We start from the raw sequence: 22,077 nt of genomic DNA on the forward strand, positions 1-22,077 counted from the left end.
AGTGTCATAATGTCCATTATGCTACTTCAACACACAATAGTAGCTTGTTCTGCACACTGGTGCTTAGCAACATTTCAAACAATACATTTTGAAAATGAAACATACTATACTTACTTCACTGTCACATATAATTTGACTTTATAATGCCACCTGCTGTCCAGCCTTTTTATCACACCTTTGCTCAGTTGTTTTCGGTGATATATGGAGCTTTATGTCCTATGAATATTAATTGTATAGGGTAACTGCAAATATTATACATGCAATGCCTATCCACACACTATGTGCATTGTATGTGTGTATAAAGTGCATATAAAATGATAAACACTTATAAATCAGATCTTATATTTTAAAACATTACACCTACTATACAGAGCAACCACGCACTCCCAGATCCAATTCTAATTGCACAGAATAGATGACATAATAGCTCAGTGATGTTATTACGGCTAATTGAAAAATAAATACATCTACATATAATTTATGGTATATGGCTTTTTAAATCTGCATTTACAAAGCACTAATGCAAAAATTGCTGAAAGATACACTAATCTGTGGCGTGCCAAGTAAGAACACAGCTGGGCACATTTGCATCTGGGCAGTAACCCATGGCAACCAATTAGATGTCTGCTTTCATTGTTCTACTTGCAGTTGGCTGAAAATAAGCGAATCACTGAATGGTTGCTATGGGTTACTGCCCATATACAAATTTGCCTAATGTTTATAATTGAGCCCCAGTGCTTACAAACTCAAATGATAGCACAGAACCACAAAGCACCATTGCCACTGGTTTTAGATAAACTATCTCCCCATATTACTTTGCACTTATGACATCTATCATGCATATAGAAAACATGCCTAACTAACTTTAAGTGTTATAAAGTATAAGGATATTCCCTTAAAGGAAACGTATCATTAAAGTAAAGTATCGCCTCAAGCTTGAGATTTTGCTTTATGGATCACTGTGCCAAGCCAAATGTGTAGGTACTGCCATTTATGTTGCAATTGTTTGTTTTAAACATGCCTTACCTCTCTTACTTATCCAACCTGGAATTATATTATGAGGTTTAAGGTGGCCATAGACGCAAAGATCCACTTGTTTGGTGACATCGCCAAACGAGCGAATCTTTTCCCGATATGCCACTAACAGGCATGGCTATATCGGGGGTAATCTGAACGTTCAGCCCTATGGCGAATGGTCCGATTACGATGCGCAATGGGCTCCGGCGGGATCGGTCAGGACAAAATCAAACCTGTCCGATCGACCAAACGACCGATCTCTGCCGGACGAAAAATGACGGCACTCTCCACACACGGTCCGAAAATTGTACGAATCCTCGATTCGTACGATAGGATCTTTGCATCTATAGCCACCTTTAGTCTATCATCAGTGTGAAATCAGATTAATGCATATTGTGGGTGCTAAATATGCAGAGATCACTTTATAAATTGCAGTCATTTAAATTTAGCTGAAGGGAGATATTTGATCTATTACCTATGATAATATTTTCTGGATTTCTTCATGTACCAACACTCTTTCATTACTTTAGGTATTTTTATTTTAGTATCTTCCAACACAGCGCTGTCCAAGTTCTGTGGTACCGAGGGCCAACATTTTACTGGCCTATGTGGAGGAGGGCCGATGAAAGTCAGTGTTGATCCACAAAATAAAGTTTTCCAAGGAACGATCCAGAATCCATGGATCGTTCCTTGGAAAACTTTATTTTGTGGATTGATACGTTCGCACACACGGCGGAGGTGCATCACAAGGTTTCGATCGAAAGTTTGGTTTGCATTTGTTTGAGGTAACTAGCAACATTGATTTATTGAAAGTCAGTGTTGGCCACTCCCCTTTTAAACCACACCCACTGTAAACCACACCCACATTACCAAAAGAACTTTTAAGATAATATCCACATTAACGGTGGTAGCACACCAAAAAACCAAATGGTTGGTGCTCACTGCAGGGAAATCCCTCATCACTCTTATGTGAAAAATTGAAATCATGTTAAAAACATACCCTTAAATCCAAATGCCTCATCCTCCCCTGTGGATAATACAACAACCCCGCAACACATGATTAAACACCTTAGGGGCCCTTAACAACAATTTCCAAATGCTTACAAATCCCAAGAACAAACCCCTAACAGGCTTACATTCCACAGGTAGCATGGGGCAAGCAGAGACTGCATACTCAGGGAGCAGGGCCGGCCAAGGTATTTTTGCACCCTAGGCAAAGGCTTCAATCAGTGCCCCCCCCACCCAGTCCTGCATTACCATTTTCAGCCTTACCAGTCATATAGCCCCCTGTACCTGTGCCAGCACCTATCATATTGCCTACATTTGTACCTATGCCAATGGCAGTCAATCCCCCAGATTGCCCCCAGGCCCCAATCTGTACCTGTGCCAGCATAAGCCAAAACATCCATCATATTTTTATCCCCAATCTGTACCTATGCCAGCGGCAACCAAAATAATCCATCATATTGCCACAATTTGTATCTGTTCCAGCAGTAGCCAAAAATCCATCATATTGCCCTCAAACATCTTTGTACCTGTGCCAGCAGCCACCATATTGCCCCATGTACCTGAGCCAGCAGCAGCCAATCCCTTATATTGCCCCCAATCTGTACCTGTGCCAGCATCAGCCAAAAAATCCACACTATTGCCTCCATATATGTACTTGTGCCAGCAGCAGTCAAATATCCATCATATCATCTGTTTACCTGTGCAAGTAGCAGCCAAGATATTGCCCACGAATATGTACCTGTGCCAGTAGCTGCCAAAAGGGAGCTGGGGAATGATTCTGTCTGGAACAGGGGGTTTATAAAGTTAAAAAACTATTAAAGGCCAAGCAAATCAGGGTTTAAAAAAGAAAGAAAGGAAATTCCCCTTAAAAGTGTGCCCCCCCATGATTGCGCCCTATGTGGGCACCTACTCTGCCTGCCCCTAGTTCCAGCTCTGCAGGGAGGGAAGACAGAACAGAGCAGGAGACAAGGAAAGCTCTCAGTCTAATATGTACTACATACAGTGACACAGTGCTGGTGCTTCATTAGCATTTTGTATAAAGTGTGAACAGGTGAACAATGTGGGCAGTTTCAGTCTGAGTCTCAGGTGTGAACAATAGAGGTGTCACAAATGTGAACAATGCAGGAGGATCACAGGTATGAACAATACACTGGATTAGAGTCTGAATTTGAGGTTTAAACAATGCAGGGTGCAGTTTATCTCTACAGTAGGGATGTCGCGGACTGTTCGCCCGCGAACTAATTAGTGCGAACATCGGCTGTTCGCGTCCGCCGAATGTTCGCGAACGTCGCGCGACGTTCGCCAATTTGGGTTCGCCTTAGCTGGCGCTTATTTTTGCCCTCTCACCCCAGACCAGCAGATACATGGCAGCCAATCAGGAAGCTCTCCCTCCTGGACCACCCCCACACCCCCTGGACCACTCCCCTTCCATATATAAACTGAAGCCCTGCAGCGTTTTTTCATTCTGCCTGTGTGTGCTTGGAAGAGCTAGTGTAGGGAGAGAGCTGTTTAGTGATTTGAGGGACAGTTGATAGTAACTTTGCTGGCTAGTAATCTACTTGATACTGCTCTGTATTGTAGGGACAGAACTCTGCAGGGATTTGAGGGACAGTGAGTTTAGGTTAGTTAGCTTTGCTGACTAGTAATCTACCTTCTACTGCAGTGCTCTGTATGTAGCTGCTGTGGGCACTGCTTCTGATCTCATCTGCTGACTGCTGTAATAACCCAATAGTCCTTGTAAGGACTGCTTTTATTTTCTTTTTTGTTTTTTTACTTTGCTACTATAAGAGCCCAGTGCTATTAGTCTAGCTGTGTTGGGGAGTGGGACTGGTGTGCTGCTCCTCCTAGTAGTTCACCACTACCAGCACCAACCAGAGTCAAAATTGTTACAAAGTATCTTATTTGCACCTGTTAGCTGTTCTGAGCTCTCTGCCAAAAGCTAATTAAGTTAGAAACTGTTTTTTTCTGGCTGTTCAGTGCAGAGAAAAGAGGGACTGGTGTGCTGCTCCTCCTAGTAGTTCACCACCACCAGCACCAACCAGAGTCAAAATTGTTACAAAGTATCTTATTTGCACCTGTTAGCTGTTCTGAGCTCTCTGCCAAAAGCTAATTAAGTTAGAAACTGGTTTTTTTTCTGGCTGTTCAGTGCAGAGAAAAGAGGGACTGGTGTGCTGCTCCTCCTAGTAGTTCACCACCACCAGCACCAACCAGAGTCAAAATTGTTACAAAGTATCTTATTTGCACCTGTTAGCTGTTCTGAGCTCTCTGCCAAAAGCTAATTAAGTTAGAAACTGGTTTTTTTTCTGGCTGTTCAGTGCAGAGAAAAGAGGGACTGGTGTGCTGCTCCTCCTAGTAGTTCACCACTACCAGCACCAACCAGAGTCAAAATTGTTACAAAGTATCTTATTTGCACCTGTTAGCTGTTCTGAGCTCTCTGCCAAAAGCCAATTAAGTTAGAAACTGTTTTTTTTCTGGCTGTTCAGTGCAGAGAAAAGAGGGACTTTCCAGTACAAAAGAGGGACAGGGGGTTGAGTGGTCAAAAGAGGGACAGTTGGGAGGTATGCAAGTGCCACCTAGCTGTGTGAGCTTTTTCACATTCTGTCTAAATAACAATAATAATTCTGTGTCCGTAAACATCACCTGAGTGATGTTTTTACAGCAGCAATAATATATTCCGTATCCACTACTGTATACGTTGCCCTTGCAGGCATTGTTTGCCCAGTCTTTAACCAAGTGCCACCTAGCTGTGTGAGCTTTTTCACATTCCGTGTCCAGAAACATCACCTGAGTGACGTAGTGTGATTTCTGCCCTTTACAGCACAAAACGCAGCGCTGTGTCAACAATGTATTTTTCAGATACATTTTTGCCCTTGATCCCCCTCTGGCATGCCACTGTCCAGGTCGTTGCACCCTTTAAACAACTTTAAAATCATTTTTCTGGCCAGAAATGTCTTTTCTAGCTTTTAAAATTCGCCTTCCCATTGAAGTCAATGGGGTTCGCGACGTTCGTGAACCGTTCGCATTTTTGGACGCAAGTTCGCGAATATGTTCGCGAACATTTTTTCCGCCGTTCACTACATCCCTACTCTACAGTCATACCTTTTAAAGTTTACATATGGTAAACAGACACAGCACCTAGGGGGCAAAAGAAGGGGGGGTCCAGTTGGACAGCCCTGTTCCAACACATTTCTGTGAACTAGGAAAACAATTGATGGTGTGTTTTGTATATAGTCTATTATTATTGAAACCACGCTCAAGCCTTTCTATACCACTACCATGACAATGAATCTTGGGACCTGAATAAATGTCAAGAGAAATACAACCCTTGGATCTCAGTCTCATCTCAGTGAATGCAGGGCTCCTCAATACTACAACAAACAGTGAAAATAATAAATGATATGATAGTAGCAACTCTGACACTTTTCATCTGCTTGTGACTCAGGATTTTAGAGTAATTTTCTGAATTATTATTTACAGTGGCTCTGGTTTACAGGGAAGGCAGAAAACACCATGAGAAACAATCACCTGTGCCATGGGGTGTTTTGTGTGTGACTCAATTCTAAAACTATATTAGCAGCTGTATCTTATTTCTGCCTACAAGCATCTTGGTTTAAAAGAATACTCAGCCCAATTCCACGGTGGCTAAGTAGAACGTAATCAGTAATGACAATATATACAGTAATCTACTCTACTATATACTATACTTTACTATATGTCAGTAATGTGCTACTGCTATACCAATGTTATTATTATTTTTAATACTCTTTATGCACTCTGCAATGTAGTAGTCTAAAACAGCCTAGCGCATATGAACTTGCTTGGACTTTTGTCTGACAAAGATTTCAAAACTCTTGCATTGTTTGCTAACTGAATAAATAGCTACATGTGACACAGTTATTATTTAGTCTGGCAGACACCAGTGTCACATCTGAGATGCAGGTCCTGCTCATTTCCTAAAACCGGATTCCCTGCACTACCTGCAAGAAAGAATTCTCAATTATATAGAATCACTGGCCGTCCCTTCTGGCATGTATCGGTCATACAGGCTTAGGGAGCACTACATGTTGTCGCTGGAAACTTACCAGCTCTCCCCACACTAAAGAGGACCTGAGTCTGCAAAAAAAAAAAAGGAAAGGCATAACCAAAGCTAAGGTTTATAACATGCTGAATAAGCCAAAGAAAAGTTTTGATCTCTGAAATCCGACGTCCTAATCTCATCTATAAACTCCTTCAAGGCTGTTGGATTGTTATTTATGTGAAAACTGTCTCTTGTGACTTTTGCAGGGTGACATCTGTCACTTATATCAAGCAGGCATATGGCTGCCTTATCCTACACCTGTTAGTATGGGCAGCAGGAGGGTAAGGAGAATTCATATATATAATAGCCGGCTGTAAGTATCAGGGCAAAGATATTCATAGAAATTTTACTGTTTTGTATGTGTGTGAGAAATGTTCTTTTGCCAGTATGTGACTTATTCAGTCTAGTGTAGTTTAAGTATTGTTAAGAATTATGTAATACAAACAAACTTGCTTATACAGCATATCTTATAGTTATTTAACTGACTATGAAGGTTGCCATAAAAACATAAACCTCTGTGTTTAATACTTATACCACCACTACTTTCTATACATTCCAAGACACTTACTTAAATAGACAAAACTCCCTCTCATGTTGTTATAAATACATTAAGATTTGTAATTACTATGTGTGTTTGCTTGCATCTAATTGTTTCCTGCAGCACACCACTTACTTGTCTATAGGGTGCATCTACTTCCCAAACCACTTCCAGGCCAAATATACCATCCAGGTTGCATATAGGGAAGGAGTACACCAACTCAGACTGACAATTGCTTTTATGACATTTTATTGCAGAAGTTGAAGCACAAGCTTTTGGGGACCAACCCCTTCCTTTGCTTGCATCTATGCATCTAATGGCTAGGTGTTATATATGCCCAAGTTTATGGGTTATGTTCATAATGCAGGCATTCCTTTTATAATGGTAAACAATTGAAAAATGTTTAGAGAATGTTTATCAGAAATTCCTAATACATGGCTACAAAGGTAGGCATGTACAGACATCTCTGTTGCCCCAAAAGGTGCATTCCTTTTAATATTCCCCTCATATAATGGAAATGGACTGCACTGCAATCTCTGCAACCCCAATTTGGGCACAGAGCTGTATCTAGAAAGCCCCATAGCAAATATCAAAAATGATGTTCATATAAAGGATCATTCACAAGTGCAAGTGCAGTGTGCAATTTAGGGAGTTGGACAGCATATTTCATACCCAGAGTGCAGTGTTTCCCCCCCACAATTTCAGCCCGAGTTAAAACATGGCCAATTGTTTGAGCTTCAACGGGAATTGGGAGTAGTTGTATTTGGCATCAAAATAATGTATGAGTCTGACTATATGGGTAAGTATGCTGCAGCATTAATTTGAGGTTGCCAGTAGCTCCAGGGATCCCTAGTGTCAGTAGGTGCACTAGTGTACAATTTGCAATTTGCAACAGGAAGTGGGACAGATACACAGTGTAACTTTGTAGATGTGCAAGGAGTCACTATGGACGCAAGAACCATGATGATTTGCCCATTGACTGCACTTTTATCTTCACCATTTCCTTTAAGAACAACATTATTTTAAGTGACCCTGCCCCTATAAAAGAATTGCTATCCCATGTTCTCATTTAGCCATAGTTCCCGTTTACAACAACACCAACCCTGGCTTTCTGTTTTTTTCAGACAAATTTGGAAGAAAGTGATTCTTATTATTATTCTGTTAATAGTGGAAGCAGCAGCTAGTTCCTGTGATGGTAATACCCAAAGCAAGGTAGGTCTTATACTTAAAATCAATTGTCCTAAGTAAGGCTTGATTTAGCGTACAACTCACTTGTAAACATATTGGAGAATGATATGGAAAGGTATTAGCAAAAAAGGAAATGCTTTATGGCAGCACCCAGCATCAAATTGGCAACATCTGTTTAATTCATTATAGCCAACTACACTGTGTGTATTGATTCAGCCTGGTGTTAGAACCCTGGAGTTACTGTCACTTTCTAGGTGATGGCATTTCCCCTGCAATCAATATCCTCATATGCATGTGTTTCTAAACATGATTCACTCCCACACACATGGAGCTTTTTCAGGGCAGTAAAATGTCATCCTTGAAATTCTTGCATTCAGTGCGGCTGATATGTTGCTTTTATTCTGAACTTCTGATGCCCACAACTATAAGATCATAATGTATGACTGTTTACTTTAATCCTAAACCTTGTTCTCTCTGGCAACCACAATGTATTCATCAGTAGGTGAGCAAGCAACTGCGCCCAGGGAATGGATATACTGTATGTTGCGATGTGCTTAATTTTTAAATAATATGTAATAGATCACTTCCAGATAAATGTAATAAGGGGTTAGTCTTGACTAGGGGTGCTATATTCAAGAATTATACCAGACAAAGGTCCTGACTGGACCTTCAAATCTCAGATGCACACTTGTTATGTTGCCACCGATTTTAAACACCCCCTCGTCTAAAGTTTTAATTTTGTAAATATGTGGTATAGCTCCTATGGCCCACTATTGACCTCACAATTAATTCTATATTCTGTGTGTGATTCTCATTCAAGACCTTTCAGTATCCCTTCCTCTACCCCAAATATAAACAAATAAATAATACCTACAGTCCTTCTCTCCCATTTTGGGCTTTGTTACCCATGCATAGTCTAACCAGTCTTCCTTTAGAGTCAGGGCACACAGACAGATTCGGGAAGATTAGTCACCCAGCAACAAATCTCCTCTTCTTCGGGGCGACTAATCTTCCCTGCCTTCCCGCCGGCTAAAATGTAAATCGCCGGTGTGATGGCATTCAGAGCGATTCATTTCAGAAGTCACCAGAAGTTTCCTCGTGAGGCAACTTCGGGCGACTTCGGAAAAACAAATCGCTCAGAGTGCCATCCCGCCGGCGATTTACATTTTAGCCGGCAGGAAGACAGGGGAGGCAGTTTGGGGAGATTAGTCGCCCCGAATAAGAAGAGATTTGTCCCCGGGCAACTAATCTCCCCGAATCTGCCTGTGTGCCCTGACCCTTAACCTGTTACAACTATCAGTCCATTGTGACTGGAGTAAATAGGCTATATTGCTCATATTGGGTTCCTCCAGAATGTACACAATGTGAATTAATTAATGAAACCACTGCCTCCACTTCAATGTCTCTCATTTCCAAATCACAAACTATTTTGACCTTCACATTGCTTTTTCCATGTGGCTTTCTCTCATGTCATCTCCAGGATTATTCTTGTGGAATTAAATATGGGTTTCTCTATTTCTGCCTTACCCTCAATTTCTTTACAACTGTAGCTGTATAATAAAATACATTTTCAAATTAAACATGAAACTTAATTCATTTTAGTTATTAAAACATCCATACCTGTTATAAACTCATTAAAAAGTCTCAGCTGTCAACCAGTTGACAGCTGAGACTTAGGCATAGAGTTGGGGCAGGCAATTCCATTCACTTTCCATTCTGCACCTCCTAGATTTTTCTGCTCTCCTCAAATGCTCCCTCCCTCTTCAGCATCTAATTGTGACACCAGTGCATGGGCAGGGGTATTGGGTCCCCCATTCTGGAACACAGTAGTGGGGCCAGAGGGTCAGGAGAGGGGCGCTGGACAGCAGTCCCAGTGGGCCCCGGGCCCCCCAGTCTGACCCTGAATTTAACTCAAATTAACTTCTTTATCCCAAAAGGAAATAACACCCCTCCTAGGCCATTTAATACCACCAAATGACATGTTAATTTAAATGAAAATATCTAAGTGTTCTGTCTCCTGGGGAGGGTTTATGTTATAAACTGTATGTTTTTGTTCCAAAACCAGCATTTAAAGCTTGTGCTTTTTTGAGTGTATATTCTCTATCGCATTTAATCTGCTTCTGGTATGTAAAGTCAGGGATATACTTCATAACTGAAGATAGGTGCAGCACAGACAGAAAAAGATGCTAGGTATACAGTTTTTCAGCCACTGATGTTTGTGATCTGTTTGTAAATTTGTGGAAAAGCCACAGTGACCAGGACCAAGAGTCCCAAATCTATTATGGTTCCACGGGATAACTATTTTATATAAATAAGGGAAGGGAAAATTGTCAAAATAAAAGAAACCTATGGCAGCCAAAAAGTTAAATCCAATACTTTTGTATATCAGTCTTTGTATTTATTTTCCAACTGAGATAAGTTTGCCTAGAAAGATAATGGATAGTGTTGTTCATCTCCTGTTTGCTCAGCCCTTGAGCTAGTGTGCATTGGCAGTACAATAAAACAGAAATTGTGCCAAAAAATATTTCATTTTATACAAGAATAGTTATAATGTCTAGTAACAACATGGTGCAATGTTCTAGGACACAATGTAATGGCACCGTACTATCAAGTAGACTGCATCAAATAAGACTTTAACCTAAAGTTAAAATGTACTTTACAGATGCAATGGACCTTTATTCGGTGACTGATATGTGTCTTTTTTTAATGGCATTTACATACTTACTGGGTGTATGCTTATAGCTATGACAAATATCCTTACTGCTACTTGTACCTACATCATATGTAAATAGATTTATTATGTGTTTATGCTTCAGATAATGGTAACGACATAAATCCTTTCATATATTCAGTCTGAGAGGAGTATATGCATGCATACTCATGTGCAACAATTTTCTGTGGAGGTTTCTTAGCAGTATTGAATGCAAAACAATCTTTGGAGGGACTCACACAGCAACCCCTACAAAGCCCCTCCCCAACATCTTGAGCCTACCACTGTGGTTAGTTTGCAGAGGGTGTGCACATTTTTCAATAGGAAAGCACCTGGAGAGGGGAGATTTCTATACAGCACACTCCACATTCTGGGCCCCCCTGTGACCACAGGGTCTGCTTCCTCTATAGTTATGCCACTGATGAATGTGCTGTTCAATGAGAGTTACAGATTTTTCTCCCTCTGTCTGAGTAAGATGCCCCATGGTGCACACCCCACAACGTATATATACAACATACATCAGCTTTACACTTAGGGATAACTTACTGCAAAAGTGCACTAAGGGGTAGAAGAGCATCTTTAGTGCTCATCTTGAGAGTACTTCTGACTAAGGTCTGGCTTCACTCTGCACTTTACACTGGAGAAAAACCAAGGCTAGGATTATAGCATAGTTTTGGAGGGTACACAACAGTCCGGTTCTTTCCATCTACTATAGGGTAACAAAAAGGACCGCATTGCAGCCTTTGTCAATTGCAACTCCCTAACTTGCTTGCTTCATGTGTAAGTTAGGGAACAGGTAGGGGGATACCTACAGTTAGGTCCATAAATATTTGGACAGAACCAAAATTTTTGTAATTTTGGTTCTGTACATTACCACAATGAATTTTAAATGAAACAACTTAGATGCAGTTGAACTGCAGACTTTCAGCTTTAATTCAGTGGGTTGAACAAAAAGATTGTATAAAAATGTGAGGAACTAAAGCCTTTTTTCAACACAATCACTTAATTTCAGGGGCTCAAAAGCAACCATTGATTCATATGCTATTTCATGGGCAGGTGTGGGCAATTCCTTGATTATTTCATTATCAATGAAGTAGATAAAAGCTCTGGAGTTGATTTGAGGGGGTGTTTGTATGTGGAAGATTTTGCTGTGAACAGACAACATGCGGTCAAAGGAGCTCTCCATGCAGGTGAAACAAGCCATCCTTAGAAAAAACACATCCGAAAAATTACAACAATATTTGGTGGCAAAATCTACAGTTTGGTACATCCTGAGAAAGAAAGAAAGCACTGGTGAACTCAGCAACGCAAAAAAGCCTTGGACGTCCACAGAAGAGTCCACAGTGGTGGATGATCACAGAATCATTTCCATGGTGAAGAGAAACCCACAACAGCCAAACAAGTAAACAACACTCTCCAGGAGGTAGGCATATTGATATCCAAGTCTACCATAAAGAGAAGACTGCATGAAAGTAAATACAGAGGGTGCATTGCAAGGTACAAGCCACTCATATGCATCAATAATAGAAAGGCTAGATTGAACTTTGCTAAAAAAAACATCTAAAAAAGCCAGCACAGTTCTGGAAAAACATTCTTTGGACGGATGAAACCAAGATCAACCTCTACCAGAATGATGGCAAGAAAAAAGTATGGAGAATGCGTGGAACAGCTCAGGATCCAAAGCATACCACATCATCTATATAACATGGTGGAGGCAGTATGATGTCTTGGGCATGCATGGCTGCCAGTGGCACTGGGACACTAGTGTTTATCAATGATGTGACACAGGATAGAAGCAGCCGAATGAATTCTGAGGTGTTCAGAGACATACTGTCTACTCAAATCCAGTTAAATGCAGTCAAATTGATTAGGAGGCTTTTCATAATACAGATGGACAATGATCCAAAACATACAGCCAAAAGCAACCAAGGAGTTTATTAAAGCAAAGAAGTGGAATATTCTTGAATGGCCAAGTCAGTCACCTGATCTGAACCCAACTGAGCATGCATTTCACTTCTTGAAGAAAACTTGGGACAGAAAGGCCCACAAACAAACAGCAACTGAAAGCCACTGCAGTAAAGGCCTGGCAGAGCATTAAAAAGTTGGAAACTCACAATCTGGTGATGTCCATGAGTTCAAGATGTCAGGCTGTCGTTGCCAGCAAAGGGTTTTCAACCAAGTATTAGAAATGAACATTTTATTTTCAGTTTTGTTAATTTGTCCTATTACTTTTGAGCCCCTGAATTATAGTGATTGTTTAAAAAAGGCTTTAGTTCCTCACATTCTTATGCAATCTTGTTGTTCAACCCACTGAATTAAAGCTGAAAGTCTACAGTTCAATTGCATCTGAGTTGTTTAATTCAAAATTCATTGTGGTATTGTACAGAACCAAAATTAGAAAAAAAAGTTGTCTCTGTCCAAAGATATATGGACCTAACTGTACATGCCTTCTCCCTCCTAGTCACACCACTAATGAATACAGCAATGACATACACAGGCTGCAGTGAATACCAGCATGCAGAGGGTTATTTGATGACAGGCTATAATTTGCTGTAAGGAGTGAGCCAGAAAACGGGCTTCGGTAAACCCTTGTGTGTTTCATAACCTAATATTAGCAGTATTTTCTGCAAAAGCAGGAAGCAGTATACAGATACATCCCACCTGCTCTTTTTCTGTCTCAGCAGTGGCTTACTGAAGAGCAGGCATCTGGTTCTACAGCCGGTAAGAACACTTTGGAGCCTTCGTCAAGGCAACTTTGATAGAAAGGTAGAAGATAGATGATAGATAGATAGATAGATAGATAGATAGATAGATATGCTTTAAGATGCTATATTAACAACAACAATCTGCTATCCATCTTGGAGTTATAGCATGAAAATTCAGGAGTTAAAAAAAATAGGGTTTTGTAACAGCTTAACCACAACAGTTGTTATTTTGCTTTTAACTGTATGTGTATTTCCTGATTTCTAAGTAATACAAACTCTTGGCTTGTCTGTTGCTTGCAAGCTGGGCCCTTCTTACACGTTGTACTATACTACAGATTTATATGTTCGTACAGATTTAGTGGGTTCATTTTGGAAAGCAGTATTAAAATACTAAAAATGATTGTTTAGAAGGTGCAGAACAAGAATATCTCAGGAAAGGGGATTGCAGGTGTAACCATATATTCTTTGGAGACATGCATACCATAATAATCCATGTATACTCTTGCCTTCCCAGACACTTTTGTAACAGCTTGCACTTCAAGATGTATTTTAACCTCTCCGATGTCAGTGGAATCGCTGCTTTTTATGTTCACATGGTTAATCACAGCTGAACCATATATCTTTTGTTTTATAGGACAACAAACGTATTTATAACTTTAAACAAGAAAAAGCTTAAAAAGAATGCTGCCAGGCTGGGTCTCAAGCCCTAAATCAACGTTTTTACATGGGTTATATGTCCTTTTTTTTCCATAAAAATAGCTGCTCCTTGAAATATTTTTCTTAAAATTAATTTTAAATCATGCATTTAATCTGAATGTGCAAATATATTAGTGTGATGATATCTAGCCAATTACAGAAATATGGCTAAGGGTACATACTGGATTGTATGTGTATTGACAGGTAGTTTTTGGGCAGGAACTGCTTAAGTGTAGATTTTCTGTCTGAAACCCACCCTGCATGAGCACTGACAGGCAGGAAAAACTCTACGTGTGATATTGGCCTTATAATATTCAATAAATAGTAGTGCAGAAAGCACTTTATTTCTGATACCAAAGACTCCAAAAGAAAAAATGACTCTCAAACAAATAGATCACAACATTTTTAAAGTGAAAGTCATAAATCTGTTTTAGATGGTCTGTTTCAATTAGTAGCCTTCCTCTTCATTAGCTGCAATGCTACAGTCATAGTCACTTTATTGTTATTCTTATTTTCTATTGCCTGTGTTTCTCTTCAGGCCCTATTTTTAACCCTGACTTTCAAACCATTGCCTAATTGCTCGGCCATAGCAACCAGGTGATCTAAATTCCAAACCCGAGAACAATAAGACAAGAAGCCCATTTGTCTTAAAATGCTGCTGGCTACACCATGTTATAAGAACATTTTAAGGTGAAAAAAGACTAAAATCCCTTCCCTGTCAATGATGCAGGGTGTGGAGCACTGGCAAGAAAGTTTAAAGAGTGCCACTGATGTACATTCTCTGGGTAAATAAATAGGATGACTTTTAAAACCTGCCACTGAATGTAAAATATAGATTTTTAGGTGAAGTAAGATGATATTTCTGCATTCAGTTTATCCCAGTACATACCTGCAAATAACTCCAAAAGTAATGTTCTTCTATCAGTTTTCATCAAGACTTATTCTAATCATGTAAAACAGCAAAATAAACATTCTGACTTTCATTGCATTATACAGGTTGCACATAATCAGATTTAGTTGACCAAGAGCATTCCTATTATCCATCTTCCTCATTTAATATAATCATTTAGGCATTGTTATAACATTTTAACAATCTCTGATCATTTTATTTTTCAAAGCTTGGGTGCCACGCTATTTGCAGATGTTTTGCGTTTGGTGAGATTTTCTTAATCCTTCTGGAATACTGCTGGCTCTGTATAAAGTGAATAAGTCCCCAGAGATCAATTTAAGAAGCTGAGCAGGTGAGGTATACCAAGAGCTACCCAGCACTAAGGTACTCTAGAAGAATCTGTTCCGATGAGGTCCTTTGCCACGATCACCTCTGCACCTATACTGGATGTAAGGTATTGAAATCCTGGGATTTACCCACCCACTAAGGCAAAATGGATTACCCCATAATGCCAGATTCACCCGGAGTAATTAGCTGGTTTATTTTTCTCAGTCGATTGGATAAATATACTCATTATCATTCTAGTGCAGAATACCTCGCTCAGTTCTCTTAAGGAAAAGAAGACATCTTGATTTCTTACAAGGAACGTTAAGCAGCTGAGTGTTTAATGTTGTAAAGTTTAATGCAACCTCGTGGCAATGCATAAGTAAGCAACAAAGCACAATAAGTGCCAAGGGATATCTCCTTTAATATTTATTACCTATAAAAAAGTTTAGAAGCCCTGCTAATTTTTTTAACCCTTACAGTAGCACACACAGCAAATTCTTATTTGTAGGGCCTCTCGTCTCCTAAACCACTGTATTTTGTAATTCATTAGCAATGACCATCATGAACAGGCATTGGGTCACTTGCTGAGAAAAACCAAATCATATCCATGTGACAGGGAAGGGGGCAGGTTTCCGGACCAATTAAACCTTGTATTTTCTACTCAGTGCATTTGTTGGTAGTGCCATTTCATATAGTATTTGTGAGTGTATGGGTGCAGTTTTGAAATATTTTAAACTAGTAAAAGCTTAATAACACCATGTAGGGTTACATTTTTACTAAAATTGTTACATAATGTCAGGAATAAGAGAAGACTAAGAAAGCTAGCATAAGATGTATGTTATATCAATATTAGTGTTTACAAGCTATAGTGTTGATAAAAATAACTTTGGTTACGTGTACATCTCTCTCTAATCATCAATAAACTTGTATGTTTTTTGGAGGAAGTGAATGGATTTCCACTAATGAGCATTCACAGCATTTTCTATCCAGTCAAATTCATAAAACGAAAGTAATCCTTTAAGAGCAACATTTGCTTTAAGGTAACACACTTTGTGTTTTTGTGATATGAGGTGTTTCAGTTGGGGTTTGCATATATATTCTCTAGTGATCAGTTGCCTCTAATTGGAAATCATCAGGTGCAGGCTGAATGCAAAGGGGGGATTGTTTTTCTTAACTCTTTTGTGACTTTGAGTACAGAAATAGAAACAACTTTCCATTAATAATGTACTTAAATTCATGCCTGAATTTGCTGCAAGGCCATAAATGCCCAGGCCTAAGGAGGCATAAATTAGGGGACGGCATGCCGTCCAGCCGCACAGGTAGTTAGCTTGATTCTGAAGCACTAAACGCTAGGAACTTAGTGCTCCGGTATGGAGAGGATGTGCATGCACATGATTCTGGGAGGGAGGGGCACCAGAGGAAGCTTGCTTCCAGGTGCCCTCAGGGCAAAATCCAGCCCTGACTAAATTATGAACTGAAAAAGGAAAGCATAGCTATTTTAAAGCTTCAGGTATCATTTGAATTGTATTGGAGGTAAACAATTTCCATGTATTTCTGTATTTGTTCTGTTTTCTTTAATAGAGTGTCTGGACAAAATGGCAGTCATTACAGTGCATGATAAGTCTGAAGCTGTGGAATTATGTAACACACATCGGCTTTTTCTTAAACCAAAATCAAAGTTATTAATCACAGTGATACTTCCAGAAGAAAGAGACTGTTCCAGGCCAATACCAAATCGGGAGATTTTAGAACAGTTAAAGAATTTGGTGGATCCAGAACAATTTAGTTCTCTGAAGGTTTTAAGAAATGCAAAAGAGTATGTGCGCTTTGAAGGTGAAGCTGATACAAAAATATTAGCTCAAGTACTCTTGGAAAAGCTGAATGGTACAAAGCTACAAATAAACTGTGGTGAGGAGCCACTGAGTATTGATGTCATGGAGGTTTCCTTGGACTTACCAACTGACGAAGAGTTACAGATCTTTATGCCAAAACCTGAGGGGAATTCAGAAAATCATGATTCAGAAAATAATATGATTCCACCTGCAATCTGTTTGGAGGGGTTACCTTGCAAATGGTTTTCAGTGGGCAGTATGAGTACTGAGAAGCCAAGTGAAGATGTTCTCAGAAGTGCATTTGAGAAATATGGAAAACTTTCACATTTAGATATACCTATGCTTGATCCATATAGAGAAGAGGTTGTTGGAAACTATAACCTATCTTTGGGAGGTCTTCAAACCTTTGAGGCCTTTCTTCAATATAAAGATATACCAAGCAGTATAAATGCAATTCAGGCACTTTGCGGAATGAAACTGATGTATTCAAGTGAAGACGGCAAGTGTTTAGCTTGTGATATAAAGGTAATATATTCTGTAGAGCAGATAACTTAATGATTTAGGTAATATCCCCACCATCACAACAAAAATAATTATATTCTTATACATGATTGCTATGAATCCATGTTTTTGTTATTTAGGTGACCATAGATACAACAAAACACTTTAGTAAAGAGGCAATAAGTAAGAGGAACATTGAAAGACTTCAGCTACAGGAGTTGGAACAGCAAAGAAAAGAAGAAAAAGAGGAGGAAGCTGAGAGGTAAAACTTTTTCTGTTAATTATTTTATTTTTTTAAAGTCTTTGTAGTCTTTGTATTATAATAATAAGAGCAGACATTTTTTCCATTTATTGACCCCGTTACATAAACACAGATATTGTATGAAGTGTTTATCTTGCAATGTAATACATACATACCGTACACACATTTATAATTATATATTGTTAAAGTAAAAGACTAATTTAACATTTTGTCTTGATACAGAAAAAGAAAGGCTAAAGAAAGGAAATTAAGAGCAAGAAAAAGGAGAGCCAGATTGAAAAGAAAGCTTCAGAAACAGAAAGAGCAAGAAAAAAATACACAAGAGAAAGATATATGTTTTGAAGACGTAGAAAACACAGAGGAATGGGAAGAGAGGAAGCTGCTCCTAGCTCAAAGACGAGTTGAATCAATGAATCTACTCTCTCTGCTCTTGGATCAAATAAATGTAAGTGTTGCCAAAATGTATCTTCAAAATTTACACCTGATTCTCGGTATTCCTATATCATGTATGGGTTGTTTATTAAAAAAAAACACATAGTTTTGCCCAGGAAACAGGTTACATGAAAAAACTATATCCTCACACTAAGGTAAATAAAGAGTTTTTTTAGGCTTTCACCATATTTTATTTATATATTGTATACGGTTTATGAATTATGTTCGTGAAAATAATAATCAAATATTTAAATTGTGCTCTATCAAGAGAGGAAAACACTAAAAAAATGGTGTCATGGAAAACAAAAATAAGTGCTAGATCAAAGATATCTGAGATCCTACAACAAAATCAAAATTTTAGGTGACCCATTGGTATAACATACTGGGAAACCTAGAATGTTTTACATTGTTTTCACTTAACCAGATTGCTGAAATTACAAACTGGGGAGCTGCTGAATAAAAAGCTAAATAAACCAAAAAAAATTAAAAAAATAAAATAAAACCAATACCAAATTCTCTCCAAAGTAATCTGTTTAAGGAATTCTAAAAATTGTATAGTTTACTTATTAACATACGGCTATTTATTTTCAAGAATTTAGTAGAAGAGAACAAACTTAATGAAGAACGTATGGAATGTGATTTTACTGAAGACTCCAGTGACAGCACAATATCTACATATTCCCAACTGAGTAAATCCCTGTCCAATGGAAATTTAAAGAAAATTGAGAGCAGACAGCAGGAGACTGAGAGTGAAGATCATTTTCGAGAAATGCCTCCACATCAAAAACCTTATTTTCCATTTGAAAGAGAATATACACATCAAGTTATACGAAAAACATTTACATCAGCATGCAAAAGTAACCTGGATTTTGAATTTCAACCTGCTACATTTAAAGAGGAAGAAGATGAGGCAGAGTCAATCAAATCTAATTATTCTGAGCAAGAACATTTGAAAAGACTGCAGTCTCAGGACACTTCCAGTGTTGGATACTGCAGAAAGATAAAAGTTTATGAAACTGAGGAATTCATCAATTATTTGCTGAATTATTATGACTACCCAGAATATGCAAGGTTGTTTTTTGAAACTAAGGATACTGAAAGCAAAGTTCTGGGTTCTAGAGTGGTTTATTATAATGGTGATACTGTTCAGATAGAAGTCAGAAACATACACTGTAATTTTCCTGAGATAAAAACTGAGCTTTGCCACAAAATGGACAATACTGAACATACAGTAAAAGTAAAGTAACAGCAGCTATTCAGAAATCAGAGAGTTCAACCGAGGCTTTGTTTTTTAAAGAATTTCCTAAGGAAACTGACAATCATTTAGCTAAAGATGAGCCGAAGCCTTCTTTAGAAACAGCAAGGTCTCACTGTGCAAAAGACCACGAGGAACCATTTGCAAAAGAATGGAAAAATGAAGAATCTGCCAGTAGTTCAGAATCTAGTGATGAGCTAAAAGATGTCCTAGAGCAAATAAACAGCACTTCGGAATACTTCAGTGAAGAGAAAAGTGAGTCAGCAACAAAAGTGAATAATACTAGAAAGATCTCCAAAAGGCAAAGGAATATGACTTGCTTGAAAAAAGCGAAATCTTGCTGTCATTGTGAGCAAAATAAGATTTGCCACCATGAAGATATATTGGGGCATTTGTTGCATTCCTACTCGGTGTGCAGGCAAATTAAAAAGCACAAAAAATGCCATCCAACACAAGCATGCCACAAAGCCAAAGCTCATCTACATTGTGATAGTGAAACAAGTGATACCGATACAGACAAACAAGTATGTGTAGCAAAGAAGAGAAAGAAGGTGAAAAAAAATCCTATTAGCTGCACTGTGGTGGACAGAAACCAATCCAAAGGAAAGGGCTTCAATGCATACAGACTGGCTGGTGTGAATGATTCACTTCAGAAAGATAGCTATATGTGGCAAGATGAAATACCCAACAAATTATGCTGTTATGGAGAACATCACAAAAAAGGTAGAAAAATATCAATTCCCCAACAATACTACAGTCCAGAATACAAAACAGAAGAACGATCATGGCATTCTGATGAATCTCCCAGTTGGTCTAGCTCAAGCCCCGACCATCCGTCTGTCTCTACCTTGCAATCAGACATTTGTTCCAAAGGATCATTCAATGACTCTTTAGAGTGGGAGCATAATTTCTATTGTGGGGAAGAACTCGGTAAAAACAAGTACAAAATATAATTTATAAAATTAACCTAAAAATTAACCAATGTTCTTTTGAACTGTATATGTTATGCGTCTTTTATGATACATATGCACCATTTAGAAGTAAGCTATCCTGCCACAAACATAATTGTTGCCAAACTTCATCAGAATAAATGTCTTCAGTACTGTACTGTACTGCAAGATGGAGTGATATCGTCCCCCTCCCTTCCTCCTCCCCCACAGCAGCCTAACAACAGAACAATGAGAAGGTAACCAGATAGCAGCTCCCTAATACAATATAACAGCTGTCTGGTAGATCTAAGAACAGCATTCAATTGTAAAATCCAGGTCCCACTGTGACACATTTAGTTACATTGAGTAGGAGAAACAACAGCCTGCCAAAGCAGTTCCATCCAAAAGTGCAGGCTTTCTGAAAGCACATGACCAGGCAAAATGACCTGAGAGGGCTGCCTACACACCAATATTACAGCTAAAATACACTTGCTGGTTCAAGAATGAAATTTTATATCATGAGTGAATTATTTTCAGTGTAAACAGTGTAACTTAGAAATAAAAACGACATCATAAAAATTATGGCAGAATCCCTTTAACCAGACATTTCACTACAAGCGTTTAATGGCCATATGTGTGACATCTATCATTAAAAATAAATGTATTGTGGTTATTATTGGAATTGTATGGGATTAAGAACTGTGTTTCATCTCACTATAAACTTTTCTTTTTTAAATAAATGGATCCAGACACTGTTACTGAGGTTTTGCACTGTAATTATAAAGACATACAAAAAAGAGAATGATATATTTAGTATGCAAGTGGAGTTTCAGTGCAACATTTCAATGATAAGAAAATGCATTTTTGTTACTTGGATCTTAAGAAGGTGTTAAGCGTAGATGCCTTTGTAATGTGCATTAACAACAGTGGCCTCCAACCTTGAGACCAGGATGAAAAGCTTGTCACACTTATTTATTAAAATTATATCTAATGCATTGCTACAGGTACATGGGTGAAAGAAACTATACAGTCAATTTTTTTGATTGGCAGGAGACCATGCCAATATTCATTGGTATGGAGGCAATGCCAGGAAAATGGTAACTGTTTTGTTTACATTCAGATTACATGTTGGTGGTATGCCTTCTCAAGTTTTACTAGTTGTATAGAATATGAGAAGTGATACGTTACTTTCTAACTGGACCTAGGCAGTTAGATATAAAAGATTTGTGTCTATCATCATTTATACAAAAATAAAATGTAACTGTTATAAATAAAATGTAAAAGCTGTTATAAAATAACATATTTAGTATCTTCTAGGGATATTTTCGAACTAAGCCTATAGGCTGCCTGCTATTATGAAATATGGAGTAGCAGCCTAAATGTTAGTCAGGGCTATGAAGATCAAGTACTTTTTCTTTCTTACCTTGACAATATTCATGGCAAGTGCATTATGCTACAAGAAGCTACAATGTTAATCGGGTCTTACATGGGCAATACAATTTGCTAACTAAACCCTCCAGACTTATTGGCCTGGATTGGATCCCATCTGATGGCCTGCTGACAAATATATGGCCAACTATCAGCTACAATTGGGCAGGTCTGAAAATGCCACCAGGCAAGGATCCAATCTGCTTTTTGATGCAGTCCTCTACTGACGGGTCTTAACCCACATGAAGATCGGATCCTTGGCCCAATAGGATAAGCCCATTT

At 38.7% G+C, this 22,077-nt stretch overlaps 1 protein-coding gene across 1 annotated transcript; it reads left to right on the forward strand.

Moving 5' to 3' along the window:
* The first annotated feature begins 5,906 nt into the window (after positions 1-5,906).
* LOC108700659 (A-kinase anchor protein 17B-like) lies at positions 5,907-20,612 on the forward strand. The gene is given in 8 exon segments (XM_041574859.1): positions 5,907-6,384; positions 7,766-7,853; positions 13,221-15,283; positions 16,738-17,513; positions 17,630-17,751; positions 17,974-18,196; positions 18,776-19,411; positions 19,414-20,612. Coding segments are annotated over 5 exon segments (2,721 nt in total). The 5' UTR covers positions 5,907-6,384; positions 7,766-7,853; positions 13,221-15,283; positions 16,738-16,751; the 3' UTR covers positions 20,392-20,612.
* Positions 20,613-22,077: the final 1,465 nt, after the last annotated feature.

The sequence above is a fragment of the Xenopus laevis genome, chromosome 8S (genome assembly GCF_017654675.1).
Source record: "Xenopus laevis strain J_2021 chromosome 8S, Xenopus_laevis_v10.1, whole genome shotgun sequence".
In the NCBI taxonomy this organism is placed as follows: domain Eukaryota; kingdom Metazoa; phylum Chordata; class Amphibia; order Anura; family Pipidae; genus Xenopus; species Xenopus laevis.